This window comes from Sus scrofa, chromosome 8 (genome assembly GCF_054392235.1).
Source record: "Sus scrofa isolate SSC_HxYL_T2T_F1_AM1 chromosome 8, Sscrofa_HxYL_maternal_Yorkshire_Landrace_v2.0, whole genome shotgun sequence".
Classification (NCBI taxonomy): domain Eukaryota; kingdom Metazoa; phylum Chordata; class Mammalia; order Artiodactyla; family Suidae; genus Sus; species Sus scrofa.
The window spans coordinates 3068556-3087105 of record NC_139390.1 but is presented as its reverse complement, the minus strand read 5'-3'; the positions used below and the strand labels follow the sequence as shown (position 1 = coordinate 3087105).

The 18550-nt window shown below is 60.5% G+C and overlaps 1 protein-coding gene across 50 annotated transcripts in view; it reads right to left on the bottom strand.

Annotated features, from left to right (window-relative positions):
• ABLIM2 (actin binding LIM protein family member 2) overlaps nucleotides 1-18550 on the bottom strand; it is a 138108-nt gene that overhangs the window by 5117 nt on the left and 114441 nt on the right. For 37 of the 50 annotated variants that reach the window (XM_084971396.1, XM_084971400.1, XM_084971401.1 and 34 more), the window contains 4 exons: nucleotides 13273-13334; nucleotides 8057-8111; nucleotides 6642-6766; nucleotides 6478-6558 (listed from right to left, as the gene is read on the bottom strand). In XM_084971396.1, coding sequence (XP_084827522.1) covers nucleotides 6478-6558; nucleotides 6642-6766; nucleotides 8057-8111; nucleotides 13273-13334 — 323 coding nt within the window. Of the gene's footprint in view, nucleotides 1-6477; nucleotides 6559-6641; nucleotides 6767-8047; nucleotides 8112-13272; nucleotides 13335-18550 lie in introns of all 50 variants that reach the window. The other 13 variants (XM_084971409.1, XM_084971418.1, XM_084971402.1 and 10 more) reach the window with 5 other exon arrangements.

The following is an 18550-nucleotide window of genomic DNA, read 5'->3' as shown; positions in this document are numbered from 1 at the left end:
CTCACTTGGCAGGTCAGGGATCTGGTGCTGCCTTGAGCTGTGGTGTAGGTCACAGATGTGGCTTGGATCTGGCGTTGCTGTGGCTGTGGCGTAGGCCAGTGGCTACAGCTCCAATTAGACCCCTAGCCTGGGAACCTCCATATGCTGCAGGTGCAGCCCTAAAAAGAAAAAAAAAGACAAAAATCAAAACAAAACCACAAAAAAATGCAATAGCAGAAGCAGCTCCTGCAGCCACTGAGCTCCCAGCATCTGGTGCTGGGACTCAGAAATGAACCAGACCCGGCTGTCCTCACCCCCCCCAGAGAGTATACACTTGTCACGGAGGCGAGTCCAAAAGCTGTCGAGTCTGCTTGAGGGTCGTGGGCCCTGGAGGCCTTGGTGGCTGGTAAAGCATGAACAATGTTCCCACCAGCCACTGGGCAGTTTTCTGGGGGAGCCGATCTGTCCTAACTCTGTAACCTGGTTCCGCCAGCAAGGACTCAGGACTGACTAACCTCCGCTCACAGCAAAGCTCATCAAGGAACCGGGACACAGGGCCCTGTGCTGCCCCCCCGCCCCTGCCGCCCCACTCTCACCCCAGGAGGGTGGCGGAGAGCGTGCCAGGCGCTTGTGCCCAGAGGGCACAGACAGGGCCACACACAGGGACATCCCTGTGTCACACAGCCTGCCAGCGGCACATTCGAACCCCGACTTCTTGCTGGGGGTCCAGGGCTCTTCCTGAGACGCTGTCACCTGCCCCTTGACCACTGTGCCTCAGGTAGGGCTCCCCTCCCCTTGGCAGAATGGCCCGTCGAGGCCCGTCCACCCTCAAGCCGGGCCATTCGTGCTGTCCCTTTGGGGAAGAAATCCCCAGCGCCCTCCGGGTCACGGACCCCTGAAAACGCCGAGGAGGTGACCCATCTTGGCAGAAACAGGCGCACGCAGGCGCACTAGTGTCCAGGGTCCTGAGGTGCCGTGGACGCCCGAGGCTTCCCGGGGGGCCCTGCTTTGGAATCTGAACCCCACAATTCTCCTGCATGGATGGGGCCCCATGGCCAGGCCGGGAAGGGACTTGATGGCGTTGCTGCTCTCGTTGCCCGCCCTGAGGTTCTCGCACTCTGTCTTGGGGCCTCGGGACACCCAGGCTCAGCGAGGGCCTGTGCCCGCCCACCAGCATGCCGCCTCGTCGCCAGGCCGGGGGGCTCCAGAGCCCTCACTTCCCACCTCCCACCTTGGGGCAGCCTGTGTTGCATCTGCTCCAGCCGGGGGCAGGCACCCTGGCCCAGGCCCCACCCTGCTGGGACTGGCTGGCTTCCACACCCCTGCAGGGCACTCCCAGTGCCCCCACCTCATCAAGTTCAGATGCCGCACCCGGCACAGGCGAGGCGAGGGGCCCAGGCTCTGATGTGTGGAGTGACCTGCTGCCAGGGGGCCTGGAGGCCCTGTGTCCCCATGTCCTTGCCCACCACTTCCACCCCCGCTCTGCTTCATGGTGGGCATCTATGGGGTCTGGGACATGCCAGGCTCTTGGCCCCCCAGAGCCTGCAAAGCTCTTCTCCCACTTCACACAGCAGCTCTGCCTTGTTCGACGGGTTCCAGCTCAAATGCCCCTTCCTCCAGGGGGCCCTCCTGGATGGCACTAGCCAAACAGGCCCCGGGCCACGTGTGTCCCTCGGTTCTGGCTCTCAGCTCCACTAAGGCAGGATGGGTGTGTCTGCCATCGTCACCCAGGGGCATCCGTGCTATCTGCATCCTTGAATTTAAGCCCTCACCCTCCCGGTCATACTGCTTCGAAGCTCTCTCCCTCCTCCGCCCCTGAATGGCACAGGCCTGCCCTACTCCCCCCTGGGCCTGGCCTCCTTGCCTCCTGTGTGGCCTCTGCTGGGAGGCCCTAGAGTCCGCAGGCACATCCCTGGGCCATGCCCAGGGGGCTAGGAGCCACAGATCTCCATCAATCAGATTCTCATCAGACCGGGTCGGAGGAGTCTAAACAAAGGAGGTATTCTTTAAGGGCCGCTGAGCCCTTATTTTTCAGCCACATTCCGGAAAGTGGGCTTTTCCTTCTTGACCAAACTCAGGTGTGCATTTAGCCTCAGGGTCTGGCTGAGAAGCCTCTGGAAACCCCCGACTCCACTGCCAGGAGCCCTCCCCTCCTGCGGGCGGCCCTTTGGCCCGCCTAACCCTAACCCCGGGGGGCTTGCCTGGACGGGGCCTCCAGGCCTTGGGTAAAGGGTCCTTTCACGCCTGCCGGCCCCCGCCTCTCCCTCTCTGCACGTGCTGGCCTGGCCAGGCCCTGGTGCCGGGCCGCTGGTCCCTGGGACGGTATTCTGCCCATGCCACGGCTACAGTCAGCCCTTTCGGGAAAAGGACCGACCATACCGCGGGCGGGGGCTCACCCACTCCGACGGAGCAGACACAGAGAAGTCTCAGAGAATGAGACATTCCGCCTCAAGGTGTCGGCTCCTGCCTGTGCATCCAGCCCACTGGCCTGGCCTGTGGGTTTCACACTCGCCAGCCCCACAGGCACAGGAGCCAATTCCTTAAACTTTCTTTTTTCTTTCTTTTCTTTTTTTTGGTCTTTTCTAGGGCCGCACCCGCAGCATATGGAGTTCCCCAGGCTCGGAGTCTAATCTCAGCTGTAGCCGCGGGCCTACACCAGAGCCACAGCAATGCAGGATCCGAGCCGCATCTACGACCTACACCACAGCTCATGGCAACAGTGGATCCTTAACCCATTGAGCAAGGCCAGGGATCGAACCCACAACCTCATGGTTCCTAGTCGGGTTCGTTAGCTGCTGAGCCATGACAGGAACTCCGGCTTCCTTAAACTTCTAAATCCCTGTCTCTGTTTGTCCGTCTGCTGCTTTGTCTCCCACTGGGTCTGTTCGTGCCGAGGCCCCAGGCCCAGGTGCTTCCCTGTCTGAGCAGCAGAGTGTGCGCTGGGAGGTTGGGGCGTGGCAGGGGGCTCGGAAATCCATTTTCAGTCCTGTAACTCATCCAAGAAGCACAGTGCAGTGGCTCTGAGTGACATCTGAGCCAGGACCCCCCAGCGCCCCCCACAAGCCAGGGAATGTCTGGGAATGCCCACCACCCCCACGCCGAGGCCTCCTCTGGAGCTACTGCCCCGAGTTGGGAAACCCAGCAGGCTGATGTCAGCAAGTGCTTGGGAAATAAGCCGATTCTGATGAATTCTCAAATGTCAAACTGAGTTCCAGTATCCAGCAGCAGGGAGGGACCTTCCGCTGGTGGCCAAGCCTGCGGCTCACCCTGCCTCTGTTCACACACGGCCACCTCGCTTTTCCATCAAGCTCTTAGCCATCATTGTTTGGCCACCCCATGGCACCCTGCCCCCGTGGGAACCTCTTCCTAACCCATGCGTGCCTACGCGGTTCTCTCTCAGGATGGTAAAGTGGGGACATTGGGGACAAAATAATTGAAACCATGTGCACATCACAGCTGCCTGAGGCTGGCTCACGGCAGGTGCCATGACTACTTTTGAACAACCGAATAAGCTCACAATCCGCCCAGGGGGAGGGGCCCCACGTAAACTGGCCCCAGATAGGTCTCCAGCAGGGCCTGACCTTTGCTCTGCCCACTGGCATCCCGCGAGTCCCCTGACGGCCCTCCTTCCGGGAGACAGGGCCTCCAGAGTGGTGCCGGACCGTCACACCCCTTCCCAACTCCGCAAGTCACCCACCTTTCCTGAGCACCTACTATGTGCTAGCAGCTGCCTACGTGGTGCCTCTTATTTGCCCGGCTGCACATCCTCTACCCCCTGTCCACGCCTCGTCGGCCAGAGTGTCCATCATCAGTGAAATCTGGGCTTGTCCTGCTGCAACGAGGGACCACCTCTTAGCCACTACCCCGTCCTGATGCCCCAGAGTCACGCCACGCCTGTCCCCGCCCCTCCCTGCGAAGCGCTTCCCATCACCCGCCGGCTGTGACGCGGGGGATCCATGTGACGTGGCGAGGAAAACGCTCACAGGACACGCAGCATAAAAACGCAGCTGTCAAACGCATGAGCGGGGCGAGCCTCTTAACCGAAAGCGGATTCCGCTCTCTCAGGGCATCTGAGCACAGAGAGGTTTCGGGCAGCCTGTCCGCCGCGGAGCTCACAGGAGCTGGGACTCGGTGGGGGAATTCCATGCGATGTTTACGTGCTTCTTGGTATTTTTCTGGACTTTTCCAAGAGTTAGGAATTGTTTTGATATTAAAAATAAAGCTGAAATAAAAACATCGGTGCCCCTTCCTGTGCTCCTGGGACACAGACGGTCCTGCGCCCGTGCTGGCTCACATCCCAGCCCCCCGCCCCGGAGGGTGTGGGACACGCCAATCTGCAGTAACGCGTCCCAGCCGCCTCCTGGCCCGGCGGAGGTCGGGAAGGGACTGACCACACGGGGACGCACCCTCCGTGTGTTCCTGGAGCTCTGAGGGATTCAACCCATTGCCCCGGCGTCTGAGGGTTCTTTAAAAAGCAAACATGTACTGTATTAACCACTTGATATCTTGCACCTTCGCTGGGTAACGTAGCAGAATAAAGGGGGGGAGTCGATTGACGTCACCCCAGTTCCAAGAGGGAAGCAGTAAGTCCCACTGGGCTGGTGTCCCCGAGGTGGGCTGGTGTCCCCGAGGTGGGCTGGTGTCCCCGGGGCCGCCCGGAGCTCAGCCCTGGAGGAGGGGTCTGGAGCCCTCAGAGCGCCCACGCTGAAGAAACAAACTTGCACAACAAGTGGGACCCTCCAGGCAGGGGCTGACGGCCCCCCAGCGGAAAGCGGAAAGAGCCCTGTGTTCGGGGAGGGGACATGACTGCGACTGCAAGTTAACAGCGGCTCCCCTTCAGCAGAAGCCAGAGGGCATCCTCTGCAGAGAGGGCAGGATGGTCTGAGGTCCAGAGACAGGCTGCCCAGGACCTGTCTTCCCGCCCCTGTGGCGGGCACCCCCTAAGCTCAATGCGGGGCCTGCTCTCTTAGTTTCTCCACGTGCGGCCCCCGCGACTTCCAGCCCAGCTTCAGCGGCCCTCACTGCCGACCCCCCCAGCCCCCGGGACCGCAAGCTGTTGTCCTCACGTGTCAGAACATTTTAGTCGCCCTTTCTCTTCTACAGGGTGAGGTCCAAATGTCCCACTAAGCGGCAGCCTCCTGAGCAAAGGCCCTGGGGTCACTCGGTGCTGTGGTCCTTGCCAGCAGGATGCCTCACAACCCCTGCGCATTCCAAGCCTTGGCCGGGTGACGGCGCTGCCTGATCCTGGCACCTGCTGGCTTACTGAGCTCTGCCCTCCCCCCTCCTTGGCGCCCCCTTTCACATTGGCCCCTTGCTGCCAGAGTCGGCACAGCACCCCTCCCTTGTCACTAGGTCCCAGGCCCCAGAGCCCCTCTAGGGGCCCCCCTGGGTCTCCTCGCTCCAAACTTTGATCCTGCAGAGGGAGGTGAAAGTCTGCCCATCACACAGAGGGAGCGGTTGAGGGAGCAGTAAAGACTCTGGATGTGGAGATGTGACGAAGCCCCCTGACCCCCCAAAGGGACCCATCCAGCAACTCCCTTCTGCTTAAACGCCTCAGGGTCAGGCTCCCATCCCTGCAACAGAAAGGCTCGAAACGGACACGCCTCCCCCGGAGCTGGGGCCACACCAGTGTCCTGTGCCCAGGGCAAGGGCTTCTCGGGGGCACGGCCGCCCACCCAGAGACACCAATATCCTCACCTCAGAGGGCGGAGGTCAGGAGAGCATCCGTCTGGCCCCTCCGTGTGATAACTCCTTACAGGTCTGCCTAGTCCCGACTCAGATCCCGCTTCTGCCCGGCAGCCCTCCTGCGCCCTCGGACACGGCTGCTGCCTCTGGGCCACACCCTCGCCCCACCGCTCCCTCCTGGCAGCCACCTGGGCCTCCGCCACACAGGCAGTCTGGCAGGTGGAGCACTGGCTGCACGCACACTCTGCCCCCAGACGCCGCCCCCCCCCAGTGAAGCCTCAGGAGGTGACCCAGCATTGGCTGCTGATGACTGCGTGACAGGGCTTGAGGGCGAAGGGAAATGAGCGTGCCAGGCAGTTGGCACTGACTGAGGCTCACGGCAGCACCCCGTCAGCAGCCGTCGCTCCCACGCCTGCTGGGCCCTCAGCCTGCGGGTGTCTGGAACTACGCTTCCTCCCAGAGCTCAGTCTCAAGGTCCGGGAGATGCAGTCACAAGAGGATGCACGAGCTGTGCCCACGTTCTCAGCATCAGCGCCCAGGAAGTGGGCGAACATGACCCAGCTGAGCACCGGTATGAAGCCTCCCCGCCCCAAGGCGCAAGTGGCTGTGCCCCTCTTTGCAGAGCCGCCTCTGAGGGGCGCCCTTCAAACACCACGTTCTCCAGACTTTGCCACAACTCGGGCCCTTGACTCCCCGCCCGACCTGAGCCCTGCACCATCCCCACGGGGGCATCAGGGGCGACAAGTGTCGACCGTGTGCCTGAGGCATCCCAGAGACCCCGGCAGAAGCGACCCCACCTGGGGGCCCTCTCACCTCCAGTCTGGTCCGGTCCACGTCCTTGGGCAGCTTCACGCGGATCCGGTTTGTCACGATGAGGGCGTCATAAGGATAGATCTGCGGGGAGAAGGCGCGGTTCACCCCGGGAGGCGAGCCTGTGCTGGGACCACAGAGCCCGAGGCCCACGGAGAGGGACCTACTTGCGTCTGCATCGGACACACACATTTCACAGGCAAAGCACAACAAAAGGAACTTTTAACCTGGGCAGGTGCGGCGTGGCGGCGAGAGGTCCGCAGGGGAGCGGGCGATCCTCTTACCTTGTACTCTGTGAGAGACAGTGGAGACCAAGGGGCCTGGTTAGAAGGCGCAGGAACGCGTCCCCACGCCGGACCCCCGCCCCCGCCCCCGCGGTCGGCCGGGCCACACGGCCTCCTGTCCCCGCAGCGACACGCATCCTCGGAGCTGCAGGCGAGCGGGCTCTGAGGGTCTCCTGGCGGGAAGCCAGGAGCGGGAGGCCAGACTGGGAGCCGGGCGTGGCGCGGTGTTCTCGGCGGGGGGGCTGTCCCCCTGCTGGTCCAGGGCGCCCGAGAAAGCGGCCTGCCTCAGGTTCCCCCCGTGAAGAATGACAGCCTCGCTGGGGCCCAGCCCCCGGCCTCCTAGAGTGTTGCCTTCTTAACCCTCAGCTCCTCCTTCGAAACACAGAGATCCGTACGCTAGCTTTTTAAAAGCTTTTCCTCTCCTCGACCGAAAGTGGCTTGTTAAAAAGTAAAATGGTACCCAGCCAGGAGGCCCCTGTGAGCTCGCAGAAGCCACAGCGCGGCATCTCTGGATCCCGGCCGCAAGCCTGCTTTGGGGAGGAGACCCTGGGCTTGGGCCGTGGGGGGGGGGCATGCAGAGCCCTGGCCGCACCAGCTCTGAGCCTGGGGACCTGGAGCCCCCCTGGAGGGAGCAGACTGCGACCTCCCACGTCCCGCGTGAACCCGCCTGGGCTTCTATCACCCTCCAGTGACAACCGAGAGCACTGCAGGACCCCGGTGGCTCAGGGTTGGCAGGACCCTTGATGGGGCGGCTGCCACGTGCCCCAGGTCACTCCAGTAACACCAGCCGCCCTGTGGGCTCTCCTGCCAGTGTGAAGCCCAGGAGGCCATGGGGCCCGCAGGGCTGGGGCAGGATCTGACCAGCTTCAGACCCGGGGGGTGGGGGTGGGGGCTTTCCACAGTGTTTCTGCCTCCCTCGCTGCCATATAACCTAACAGTGGGCGCTGGGCGGGCCTCGGCCCTGGCACAGGCTGGTTGTTCAAACGTGGATCTCTCCCAGGAATCCCGAGGGAGGAGTTAAGCCAGGATGGGTTGGCTGTGCTCAAGGATGGGGGGCACCCAGGGTAGGAAGAGGGGGGCACCTGAGGGAGGGGAGGGGGCCTCCCAAGAGAGGTAGGATGGAGGGGACCGATGCTGCACTGGAAGAGGCGGGGACAGGGGCACCCCAGGACCCCCACACCATGGTGCTTGGCGCCTTCGGCCAGCAGCCCTGGTGGGGGGAGGTCCTTTCAGAAGGCGACTTGTGGAGACGTGCCCTGACCCCAGCCAGAGACCCACGGGGTCCCCGCCTCCTGTACCTCGCGTCCCCCAGCTGGCATCCGAGTCTGCTCCACAAGGGGCCAGATTGGCATTCTGGAAGAGAAAGAGAGAGGGCGGCAGGGGCAGGTTGCAGGGGGCAGGCATTCGCCACGCCACCGGGGTCCTGGCAGCCTGGGGTGGGGGGTGGGAGCCCACAGTGCCTGCGAAGGCCGGGCTCGGGAAGGGGCGTGGGGTCGCCCACACCCGCAGGGCTGAGCCTCTCCTGACTCCTCCGGGCCTTCGCTGCCCCTGCCTGTCCCGGCAGCTCCTGCTGCTGGAAGACAGCCCCCAGGCACCTGCAGGTGGCCTGGGCCTGGCAGGCAGCTCACTAGGTCCGGGCTCTGGCAGAGCGCTGAGGCTGTGCCGAGGGGCCTCTGCTCCCTCCAGGTGCGCTGTCCCCACTGCTCAGGGGGCCGGTGTCCGAAAATTCCACGCAGGCCCCGCGGGCGTGTCACGAGCACTGCGGGCAGCCTGGCTGTGACGGATGATGACACGCGGGGTGCCACCTGTCTGAGAGCCTCCCTCATCTGTCCCTGGCAGCAGCAGCCAGCGTTGCCATTTTAGTGCATCTCGACCGTTCACGTCGGGAATTCTCTCCGCTTCTGCCCACCCGGAAAAGTCATTCTGCCAACCTCGACGGAGGCTCCGGGCCCCGGGAGGCAGGTGCCGAGGGCCAGCAGGCTCCTCTCCTGTCCAGTGTCCAGCTCTGCCCCTGGCGTTTGCACCTCTTCGTTCTCGCCATCACCAGGCCCTTTGGTCAGGGCATCCCGGGTCTCACCCCCATCCCAGCGCTGGGACCCTCAACCCGGAAACTTCCCTCAGTGATTCCCTTTGGGGGTTTTCAAGAGCAGTTTCGGAGACGTTTCCCCAGGCCACTGACAAGCGCCCTCCCACCCCACCCCATGCACCTATCTGATCAGGAAACCTGAATAAAGCAAGCGAGACAAACCTGCCATCCAGCCCCTTCCCGGCTCCCTGCTGGCTGGTCCACGACACGAAAGGGAAATGCCGCCCCCTAGTGCCCACTGCCCTGCATCACAGGGTGTCAAAACTCCAGCTGGAAATCCGCTTCCTAGCAGCAGAACCAGCTCCCTGCGGTGGGCCAGGGTCTGAGAGGAGATGGAGGTGTCCTCACCCCCTCACCCCGGGAGAGAGGGTGGGCGGGGCATCTCCTCGGTGGGGGAGGGGCGCATCAGTCTAGCACAGGGAAAGAGCAGTCTACTCCCGGTCTTCTAAGTCCCAAGTGGGGGGGATCTCCAAGACCTCTTTGGGGCACAGGACCCTCAGGTCACTGCCTCAGTGCCTGGGCTGGCAGGAGAGCCCAGTGGCCAGGGGAACCCCACAAAGGCAGCACCAGCAGGTACATCCCTGGCTGATCCCCCCACAGCTCTCAGCAGAGACCAGAGAATTAAAAAACCCGCGTTATTCATCGGTCCCGTTTGCTTGGTGTTATGTGTCACTGCTCTGCAGGCACATTCACTAATCTTCGCCGCAACCTCAGGAGATGGGCTAACGTTATTATCACAATTTTATGGCTGAGGCTCAGAGAGGTGAAGCAACGTGCCCAAGATCACACAGCTAACATATGGAACCGTAAAACTTTTAACCCACATGTTTTATGTTTCAAAAAAAAAATCACCACTGGCTATTGATCTTTTCTCCCTAAAGCTCCCGCTGCAGTGTGCCGTTTCTCTCAGTAGCTACGGATGTGGGAGTAAGAACAGGCAGAGGCTTGTTTTTATAACTGTTCATTTGGGAAGAACACTGCAGAGCTCACGAGATCTCACAACCATCACAGTGTTGGTCAGGATAACTGCTTTTAAAGACGAGCAAATAGAAACCCAGGGAACTCAGGAAAGCTTGCCCAAGCAAACAACACACACTCAGTAAGTGGCAGGGCTGGGATTTGAACTCAGGGCTGGAATGTCAGATCTTTAAAATTTGTTAAGGTTTTCTCCGCAGTGACAGACATGAACGTTTTCATTAGTGTTTTAAGGACATGTGAAAACCTGATTTAAAAGACACAAATTTTTTCATACACCTATGAGATTCAGCTGGCTGCCTGCGCTATTAAATTGCTCTCTATACTTTTTTTTTTGGGTCTTTTTTAGAGCCGTACCTGTGGCATATGGAAGTTCCTAGGAACTCCCAGTTAGGGGTCTAATCAGAGCTACAGCTGCTGGCCTGCACCACAGCCACAGTCACATTTGATCCAAGCAGCATCTGCGACCTACTCCACAGTTCACGGCAACGCCAGATCCTTACCCACGGAGCACAGCCAAGGACTGAACCGGAAACCTCATGGTTCCCAGTCGGATTCGTTTCTGCTGTGCCACAACGGGAACTCCTATATTTTTTTTTCCTCCACTAGAGCCGTGTGTGATTTCAAGAGTCACATGCAAATATACCACATTGGCATTTTATCAAAGTCGCTGGCGTTGCCACGCTGCTTGGTACATTTAAACTTACGAATGCTGTAAGTGCTTTGTAGCTTGTGTCATCATGAACCAGGGTGATTCTACTAATGCACTTTAGCTTCTACTCTATCTGCTACTAATGTTGCCACTTGCACTTTTCTTCTGCTGGTGACTTTGGTGTCTTTCCTATCCTTCGACTTCTACTAATCTTTGAGTATATCTTACGATGATAAACACAGTGTCCTTTTTAAAAATAATCTGACAGCCTTTGCCATCTAGTAGGACAGCTCAGCCTGTTTTTAAATAGCACCCGGGTTTTTCAAAAGGGGGCTCCTTTCAGGGGCTACCCCATGGGTCTGTCAGTGACCAGCTCAGATGGCAGGTGTCAGGATCAGCGCTGTCTCACCCGCAGGAAAGCTTTTAGCAGGTGGCTCTCTCCATATTTACTCTACAGAGAGGTGTGAATACCTACCAAGTGTCAGGCTCTGGGGCAGCCTCGTTACAAGGACACCTTAACAAGCTTTGGCACATATGGTGCCGGCCCTTGTGACAGATCCTTCCCAAAACAGGAACCAGGCTCATCTCCGCCTCCCCTGATCTGCTAATACCTTTCCATTTGACAGTGAGACCCTCGCAACCGGTCACACTGCCTCTGCGTCCTGGCCACCAGGAGGCTTACAGCTTCCAGGTCTTTCCATGCAGTGTTCTCTGCTGTTTTCTGATATAAGCTCCTCCTTCTTTCTCCGCCTCTCCTTCTCTGGGATTTGGGATACGTGGGCTTTGGGTTACACAGCATCTGGGCTTTCACCTCTTTTACTCTAGGTCACCTAGCATCCTTCTGGAAAGTGAGAACAAGCCACGAAAGAATGCCCTCTGATAGGGCTGAGCTCTAAAAGACGGGTCAGCAATTATCTGGCCTGCCGGCTGAAAAGCAGGCATGTAATTACACGAGAGTCTTTGAAAGAGTGAAGTAAAAATAGGAGCGCACACTAGTGGGGGGACAAGAGTCCCAAAGAAAAGGCAACAATAATTTTCACCAATCTCCCAGAGAGTCTGATGCGGAAAGAGAACAAGAGACCCTTGTGTGATGATGTTTCACAGTTTTCAACACCCCAAGATATGCAGAGGCCTCCTGACCCCCGCTGCCCACCCTGAGGGCTAACAGGAGAAAGCCCCAGAGGGTCTAGCTCCCTACTCCGTAAAGAGAGGGTTCTGCTCCCCGCTCCAGGAGACGATGGAGACGGGGTCCCCGCCTGTGCGTCTGGCCCAGCCGCTCCCAGTGCCTCTGGGGAGGCGGGTCTGGAGGCCATGCCTTTCCTGCAGGTGCTGGGAGCCATCGACCCTCCTCCTTCCCGCGCAGGCACGGAGAAGGGGTCCCCCTGGGGGACGCACAGCCCAGCCGCCCGCAATGTGAGCCGTGGACACGGTCCAGCCTGTGACCTCGGCCGCGGGGACACGGTCCAGCCTGTGACCTCGGCCGCGGGGACACGGTCCAGCCTGTGACCTCGGCGCTCGCGGCCCCCGAGGCAGAGAAGAGCTGTGCCGGCGAGCAGAGCACATTCTGCCGGGTCCCCTCTGCCCCCAGGACCCTCACGCTGAGCCCGAGGATCACGTCCCCGGAGCCCGGTGTGGTGGCGGCTGTGGTCGTGGGTCCAGCTTTCTCCCGGCCCTGCTTTCCGAGGAGAAAGCCTTCGAAGGACGGAGAGGCGCAACTGCGGGCCCGTACCGCCCGGCCCATTCCGAGCCCATGGGGTGGAGGGGTGAGTGGTTAGTGGGGGGCCCCAGGGGTTCAGTGCAAACCGCGCAGGGGTGCCTGGGCCCGGGACAGACAGCAGCAGGTCCCACAGAGCCCGAGGGTGGCCGAGAAAGGCCCGGGGATGCCCTCGGCTTCCAGGATGGTGTCCCTGTTCTCAGATGAGCCCTGGGCCGGGTGGGGGACCCCTGGATTTGAGGTCTGCCTGAGGGGTCACTGACGCCCCCCTTGCCCGCTCATTGCCAAGACCACCTCAAGGCAGCACCCGGGGGCTGACGTTTGTGGGGCTTCTCTTGGGGGAGAGTTTTGCCTCCATCTGGGAACCAACTTCCTCTGCCCACGGTGAGGCTGCCTCAGTGGTGACAAGTCCCCTGGGGCTGAGTGTGTGCCTGGGTGTGTGCATGTGAGTGTGTGTGTGCTGGGGGAGGCAGGTGCCCTCACGCCTGCCACACCCGCAAGGCCCTCCTGGTACCTGGTGAAGCTGTAGGAAGAGGGACAGGCACGGGGGCCCAGCTGCGGGGACAGGTCCCCGGGTTCAGAGAGCTGGTGAGGCCAAAGCAGCCTGGGGCTGGGGGCGGGCCAGGAACGCAGCCCCCGTGTGTGGCTCCGGGCAGGGTCACAGGACAGCAGCAGCGGTGATGCCGGGGTGGGGGGCGTAGTACCCGCGAGGCGAGGAGCGAGGGTGCCCCAGGGACCAAGTGGGTCCTGGGCCCACACTGCTCATGAAACCCTCCAGCCTTCACGGTCCTTGTCAGGCTCTAGGCCACAGGAGAAGCACAGTCGGGGGGGCCTTAAACGGGGTCTGATCCCTCTGGGTGGCACTACCGCCCCTGCTCCCCACACTCAGGTCTCCCTGGGGCTGAGGGCAGGGGTCAGGGAGGAGGGCTGTTGCAGGGTGGTGTTCTGGCCCTGGGGGAGCAGCAGGCAGAGGCGGGTGGGAGGGCGAGCGAGCGAGCGGGGTCCCCTCCTCCCGGCTGCGTGGTCGCTCTCGGTGACAGCAGAGTGCTGGGGCGGGGAGGGCGTGCGGGGCGGGGCAGGTACCTACCCGGTGGTCCAAGCCATTCTTGCCAGGTCCTGGGACAGGGTCAGACCTGGAATAGGGGAGGCCTGAAACAGACACAGCACAGCTCTGTCACGCACGCAGCCCTGCTCGGCCAGGCTGGGCAGGGGACACACGAGAGGGCCCTGGAGGTCACCCCGGCCTCATTGGAGACCGCTGTCCCCAGGGCGCTGCCTGAGGACAAAGCCAGGAAGGGAGTGACGTCCCAGAGCCCGCCCATGACACCAGGAGCCCAGCCCGGTCCGGAAAGCACCTGTATTCTCTGGCAGCCTCGGGCCTCAGCATCGCCTGTCACCAGGCCGAGCTCCTCGCCTGGCCAACCAGGAGGGCTGGGGGCTGGGCCACCCTGTGCCAGAGGCGCCAATGGAGGCCCAGTGCCACCAGAGGTGGTCTGGAGACTCTTTTTTCAAAATGATTGCACTGCCTGCCGTTGGGAGATTTCAAACTAAAATCCTAATTTCTAGCTTCTTCCAAGATAAAAAGGGCCCTGGATTCCCGTGGGAACGCCCCACCCGGTCTCCCTCCAGGGCGCACATGCTTGGCCGCCCTGGGGCACCGGAAGCTCCCGGCTCAGAGGTGGGGGGTGTGTACCCCGGGGGGAAGACAAGTGGCAGAGCCTGGCCCCCTGGAGGGGCAGGGACCCTCCTCGCGGGGAAGCACCGTGCGGAGTCCTGTCCTGGCTGGTGAACTGTCTGTGCTTCCATGGCCTGTGGGTCTGTAAAGAGCAAGCCCCCATCTGCTGCACCTGGAGGCCCCTGTCCCCAGCACCTCAGAGGGGACAGCAGGTCACAGCCCTCTGTGTTCACGGGGCCACGTGTGTCTACCCGACACAGGACTGAGGACTGAGCTTCCAAAGGGGAGGTGGGCGCCGCGCACGGAGACGGCTGCCCCTTCCAGGACGGCTCCCACTCAGCAAAGGACGCTCGCCGGTCCAGGGCCCTTCGTCTTGGGCCGGGGGTCAGAGAGGACCTCTGCAGAGGTCACATTTGGCCTCAGCTGGGGCCCTGCCTCGGGCCTTTTCGCCCCGGGTGTCCCGTGGCAAGTTCCAGACACATGGGTCAGGAAAGGCCTTGACAACGCCGAGTCAGGGACCTCACGCTGGGTGTCGCAGAGGAAATCTGCATGGACTCTGACGCACAGACGCGGCGGAGCTGGAGGGAGAGGCGTGGGAGCGGTGCTTGGGGCCAGGCCTGCAGGGCGTCCGTGACGCCGCCTGGGGCCCTGGGCTCCTCCAGATAAGCGACCAGCCAGCTCTTCCCACTTCACGGAAGGAGAGCTAAGGCCCAGGGACACGGAGGGACCTGCCCAAGGCCCCCTGGCCCTGAGATGCAAGAGGAGGCCTCGTGACTTTTAGTCCTGGGAGCCTCCAGGACACGTCTGCTTCCCGATTTACAGCCAGAGCTGGGCACACATGGGCATGTGAGGTGGCTGAGACCCAGGAGCCCCTGGCTGGCCAAAGATGCTAGAGCTGTGGTTCTCAAAGAGGGGTCTCCGACCAGCGGCCCCAGCCTCACCTGGAGCCTGTTAGGCAAATTCTCAGGCTACCCCAGACCCACTGACTTGGAATTCTGGGGCTAGGGTCCAGAAGTCTGTGTCCTGCCAGCCCCCAGGGGCACAGGGACACACACCAAGGCCTGGAACCACTGCCTCGGGGCCCCAAGAACAGCTGCCTCCCTCCCCCTCTCTAGCCTTACCTGCTCTGAACCAGCGGATCTGCCCTGGGGAGCTTTTCAAGCAGCCTGTGGTCTGGCTGCCGGCCACTGCCGGCCACACTTGCTGGCGGACCGTGCTCCCACTCAGGTCACTTCATCTTCCTGACTCAAGCACTACGGCTGTCTCAGCCCCTTCTTCCACCTGCCCCGAGCTCCCAGATCGGGTGGTGGAAGGTTTTTGGCTTCTATCATCCACTTTAAGAAATTCACGAAAAGAAGGGGCGTCTGTTATCCTGGGCCCTCTTTGGAGCGACTTCGATGTTCTTGCTGATTTCCAAGCCCTGTTCTCCCTGGCTTTCTGTCTGGAGAACTTCCTTTAGCCAAGTGCGTCTGCTGGCAAAGCGCCCTCTTGGATTCCCTTCGTCTGAGAGCATCCCCACTTTCCGTCCGTTCCTGAAGGATGTTCCACCATCACGAGCAAGGGTCTTTCTGCACACGGAAAACACGCCCCCTTCCTCTGGTTTCCGGGGAGAAACGGCCGTCATTTGCATTGGTGACCACCCCCATTCCACGGAATATAGTTTGGGCTGCTTTCGGGACTAATTTTTCTGTCTTTCCTTTTTTTTTTTTTTTTTTTTTTTTTTTGGTCTCTTTAGGGCCACACCTGCAGCTTATGGAGGTTTCCAGGCTAGGGGTCGAATCAGAGCTGTAGCCGCCAGCCTACACCACAGCCACAGCAATGCAGGATCCGAGCCGTGTCTACGACCCACACCACAGCAACACCGGACTGTTTAACCCACTGAGTGAGGCCAGGAATTGAACCTGTGTCCTCATGGATGCTAGTGGGGTTCATTACCACTGAGCCACGACAGGAACTCCCTGTATTAATTTTTAATCCGTCAGATTATGGTGGTTTTGGTGTGGATTACTTTGGGTTTACCCTACTTGGGGTTCACTCAGTTTCTTGAGCCCAATTTGTCTTTTGCCAAATTTAGCAAGTTTCCAGTCGTTATTCCTTTGAATATTCTGCAGACCCATCCTCCTCCTTCTGGGACGCCAATGATTCACGTGTGGGCCCATGGGGGCTCTGAGGCTCGGCTCATTTCTTTTCCTGGTTTCTCTCTGCTGTCCAGTCTGGATAATTTCTGCTGTTCTGTCTTCAGGCGCACTCTCTCCTCAGACATAGTCTGCTCTCCTGTTACTGATCTCATCCAGTGAATCCGAACGTCGTCCTGGTTGTATGATTTTCCAGTTCCAAGATTTCCGACTGATTCTTTTTTTTTTAAAATAACTTGCATTTCTTTTGTGTGATTTTCTCTTTTTCAATAGCTTCAAGAGTATTTGTAACTGTTGAAGCAATTTTGTGAAGCCGCCCTTAAAAGGTCTTCTCAGATCTTTCCAACATCTGGCTCTTTTCCGGGTGAGGAGGTGTTCTTTTCTCATTCAAATGGTGATTCTCATGGTTCTTGGTGTGAGGAGTGATTTTCTACTGTATCCTGGACAACTGGGTATCGTGCTGGGAGGCGCGGGTCCCGGCTGAGTCTTCCACGTCCGCAGGCTGTCACCCCGGTCCGGCGGCCTCCAGCCTGCCCTCTGCCAAGCTGCCTGCCCATGTCTAAATGTGCAAAACGGCCGCCTCACGTCCTGCTCACAGCCCTGCGGTGCCGACCTGGTCACTGGCGGGCGTCGAAGGAACTCCTAGCATCGCACACAGACCAGCTGGTTTCAGGCCACCCTGTCCTCCCCCCATGGCTTCCTGTCCCCAAACTGCCACCTTGTTCGTGTTTTGAGCCTTTGTCCACACTGTGTGCCACTTAGACCCCCCCCAGACTCCCCCCGACTGGTAATGGCAACTGCCCTCCTGCTGCCCTTCCTGTCCCCAAGAGCGCTGCTGAAACCTCGGTCGGATGATGCCAGGGCTCTGCTGGGAACCCTTAGGGTCCATCCTCCAGGGGAGGCCAGGCCCAGGCCTCCCTAGGCCAACAAAGACCTGGGGGAGCCAACACGTCCCAGTCACCCCCTCCCCCGCCGGCCCAGCTGCCCTGCTTCCACTTGGCAAGGTGGGCCCTCCCCAAACACCTGTCCCGACAAGCCTGCAGCCCTTCACCCTCGCCAGACGGCGTCTTCTTCTCAGAGCCCATGGCGGTGCCGCCTCCCTCGCTGCGCACGCCACATGCCTTCCTTTGGAAGCTGTCCTTCTCCGTGTCCCCACCCCCGGCTGTCGGCTCTGGGGCGGGTGCTGTCTGTCCCGCCCCTGCTCCAGGGCCGAGGTGTGGGGTCACTCCCCGAGCACGGGTTGCGGCTGGGCAGCCAAGCCCATCTCTGGGCTTTCTCTTGTCCTACTGAAAATGAGGGCAGGTTGACGTCCTATCGGTGTGATGCTCGTGGCTTCTAGCCCAGGGTCCTCAGGTCACGACACCCAACCGAGCCCACTCCCCAAATTCTCCTGGAATTGGCAGACACCACATCAAGCCTCTCTCTCAGCCCTGGACTAAGAAATGGAGAAGGGTTTTGCCTCACCTGGAAACCCTGGAGGACCAACAGGACACAACGAGAGAGCCACTATTTTTTTTTTTTTTTTTTTTTTAGGGACACACCTGTGGCATATGGAGGTTCCCAGGCTAGGGGACAAATCAGGGCTGCAGCTGCCAGCCTACACCACAGCCACAGTGACGCGGGATCTGAGCCACATCTGCGACCTACACCACAGCTCACAGCAACGCCGGATCCTTAACCCACTGGTCGAGGCCAGGGATTGAACCCATGTCCTCATGGATACTTAACCTGCTAAGCCACAGTGGGAACTCCAAGAGCCACTTCTGCCCACGCCTCAAACCCACTTTCTGCTGCTGGCAGGGAAAGGAGAATGGAACAGAGGTGCCGTCTCCCCACCTTCCCACGGACGGGCACCAGGGGAAGATGGGGACAGAGCTCCATGGGGACGGACACATAGAAGGTGACACAAAAGGCGAATCCACAGGCAGGGTGGGGGGTGGCCCACACTGGCCTGGCCATCTGTGCTGCCTTGGTTCCTAGTGCAGAGCTTGTCTAACCCCGACCTCTACGCCTTCCTGCTGCTTGTGTGCTGATGTCTGCGGAAAGGCCTCATTCCCCTGGGAAGTGGCGGGTCCTGCCTTGGGGTCACTGAGTCCTCAGGGAAGGGTCTCCGGCCGGCCTGGAGTGTTTCTTATAGCAGCACATCTCTGAGCACCTGCAGAGGGCGGTGGGGAGCCTCAAAGGGGAGGGCAGGACCTGAAGGGTCAGGGAGGTGGGCCCGTCCGCCAGGTCCGGGCCAGGGCGGGGGTGGGGTGGCCGGCATCCCCTCGTGGGGCAGTGAATCCCACCCTAAAAGGCTCAGGACCTTCTTCTCGTAACAGAAAACCAGCGTCATCCCCTACATGTGCAGAAACCAGGCTCATCAATAATACAACCGAGCACACGCGAAGCCCAGGAGATGCCTTTGGCGCAGCGTAGGGGACATAAGAGCAGTGGATTCCAACACACGTGTTTCAGTGAGCCCTCCTTGGAGGAGCTGGCAGTGCTGCCATGAGCCGAGGGACGCCACACTGGGCCCCACTCGCCACCTTCTCTCTGCTGCCCAGCACCGTGTC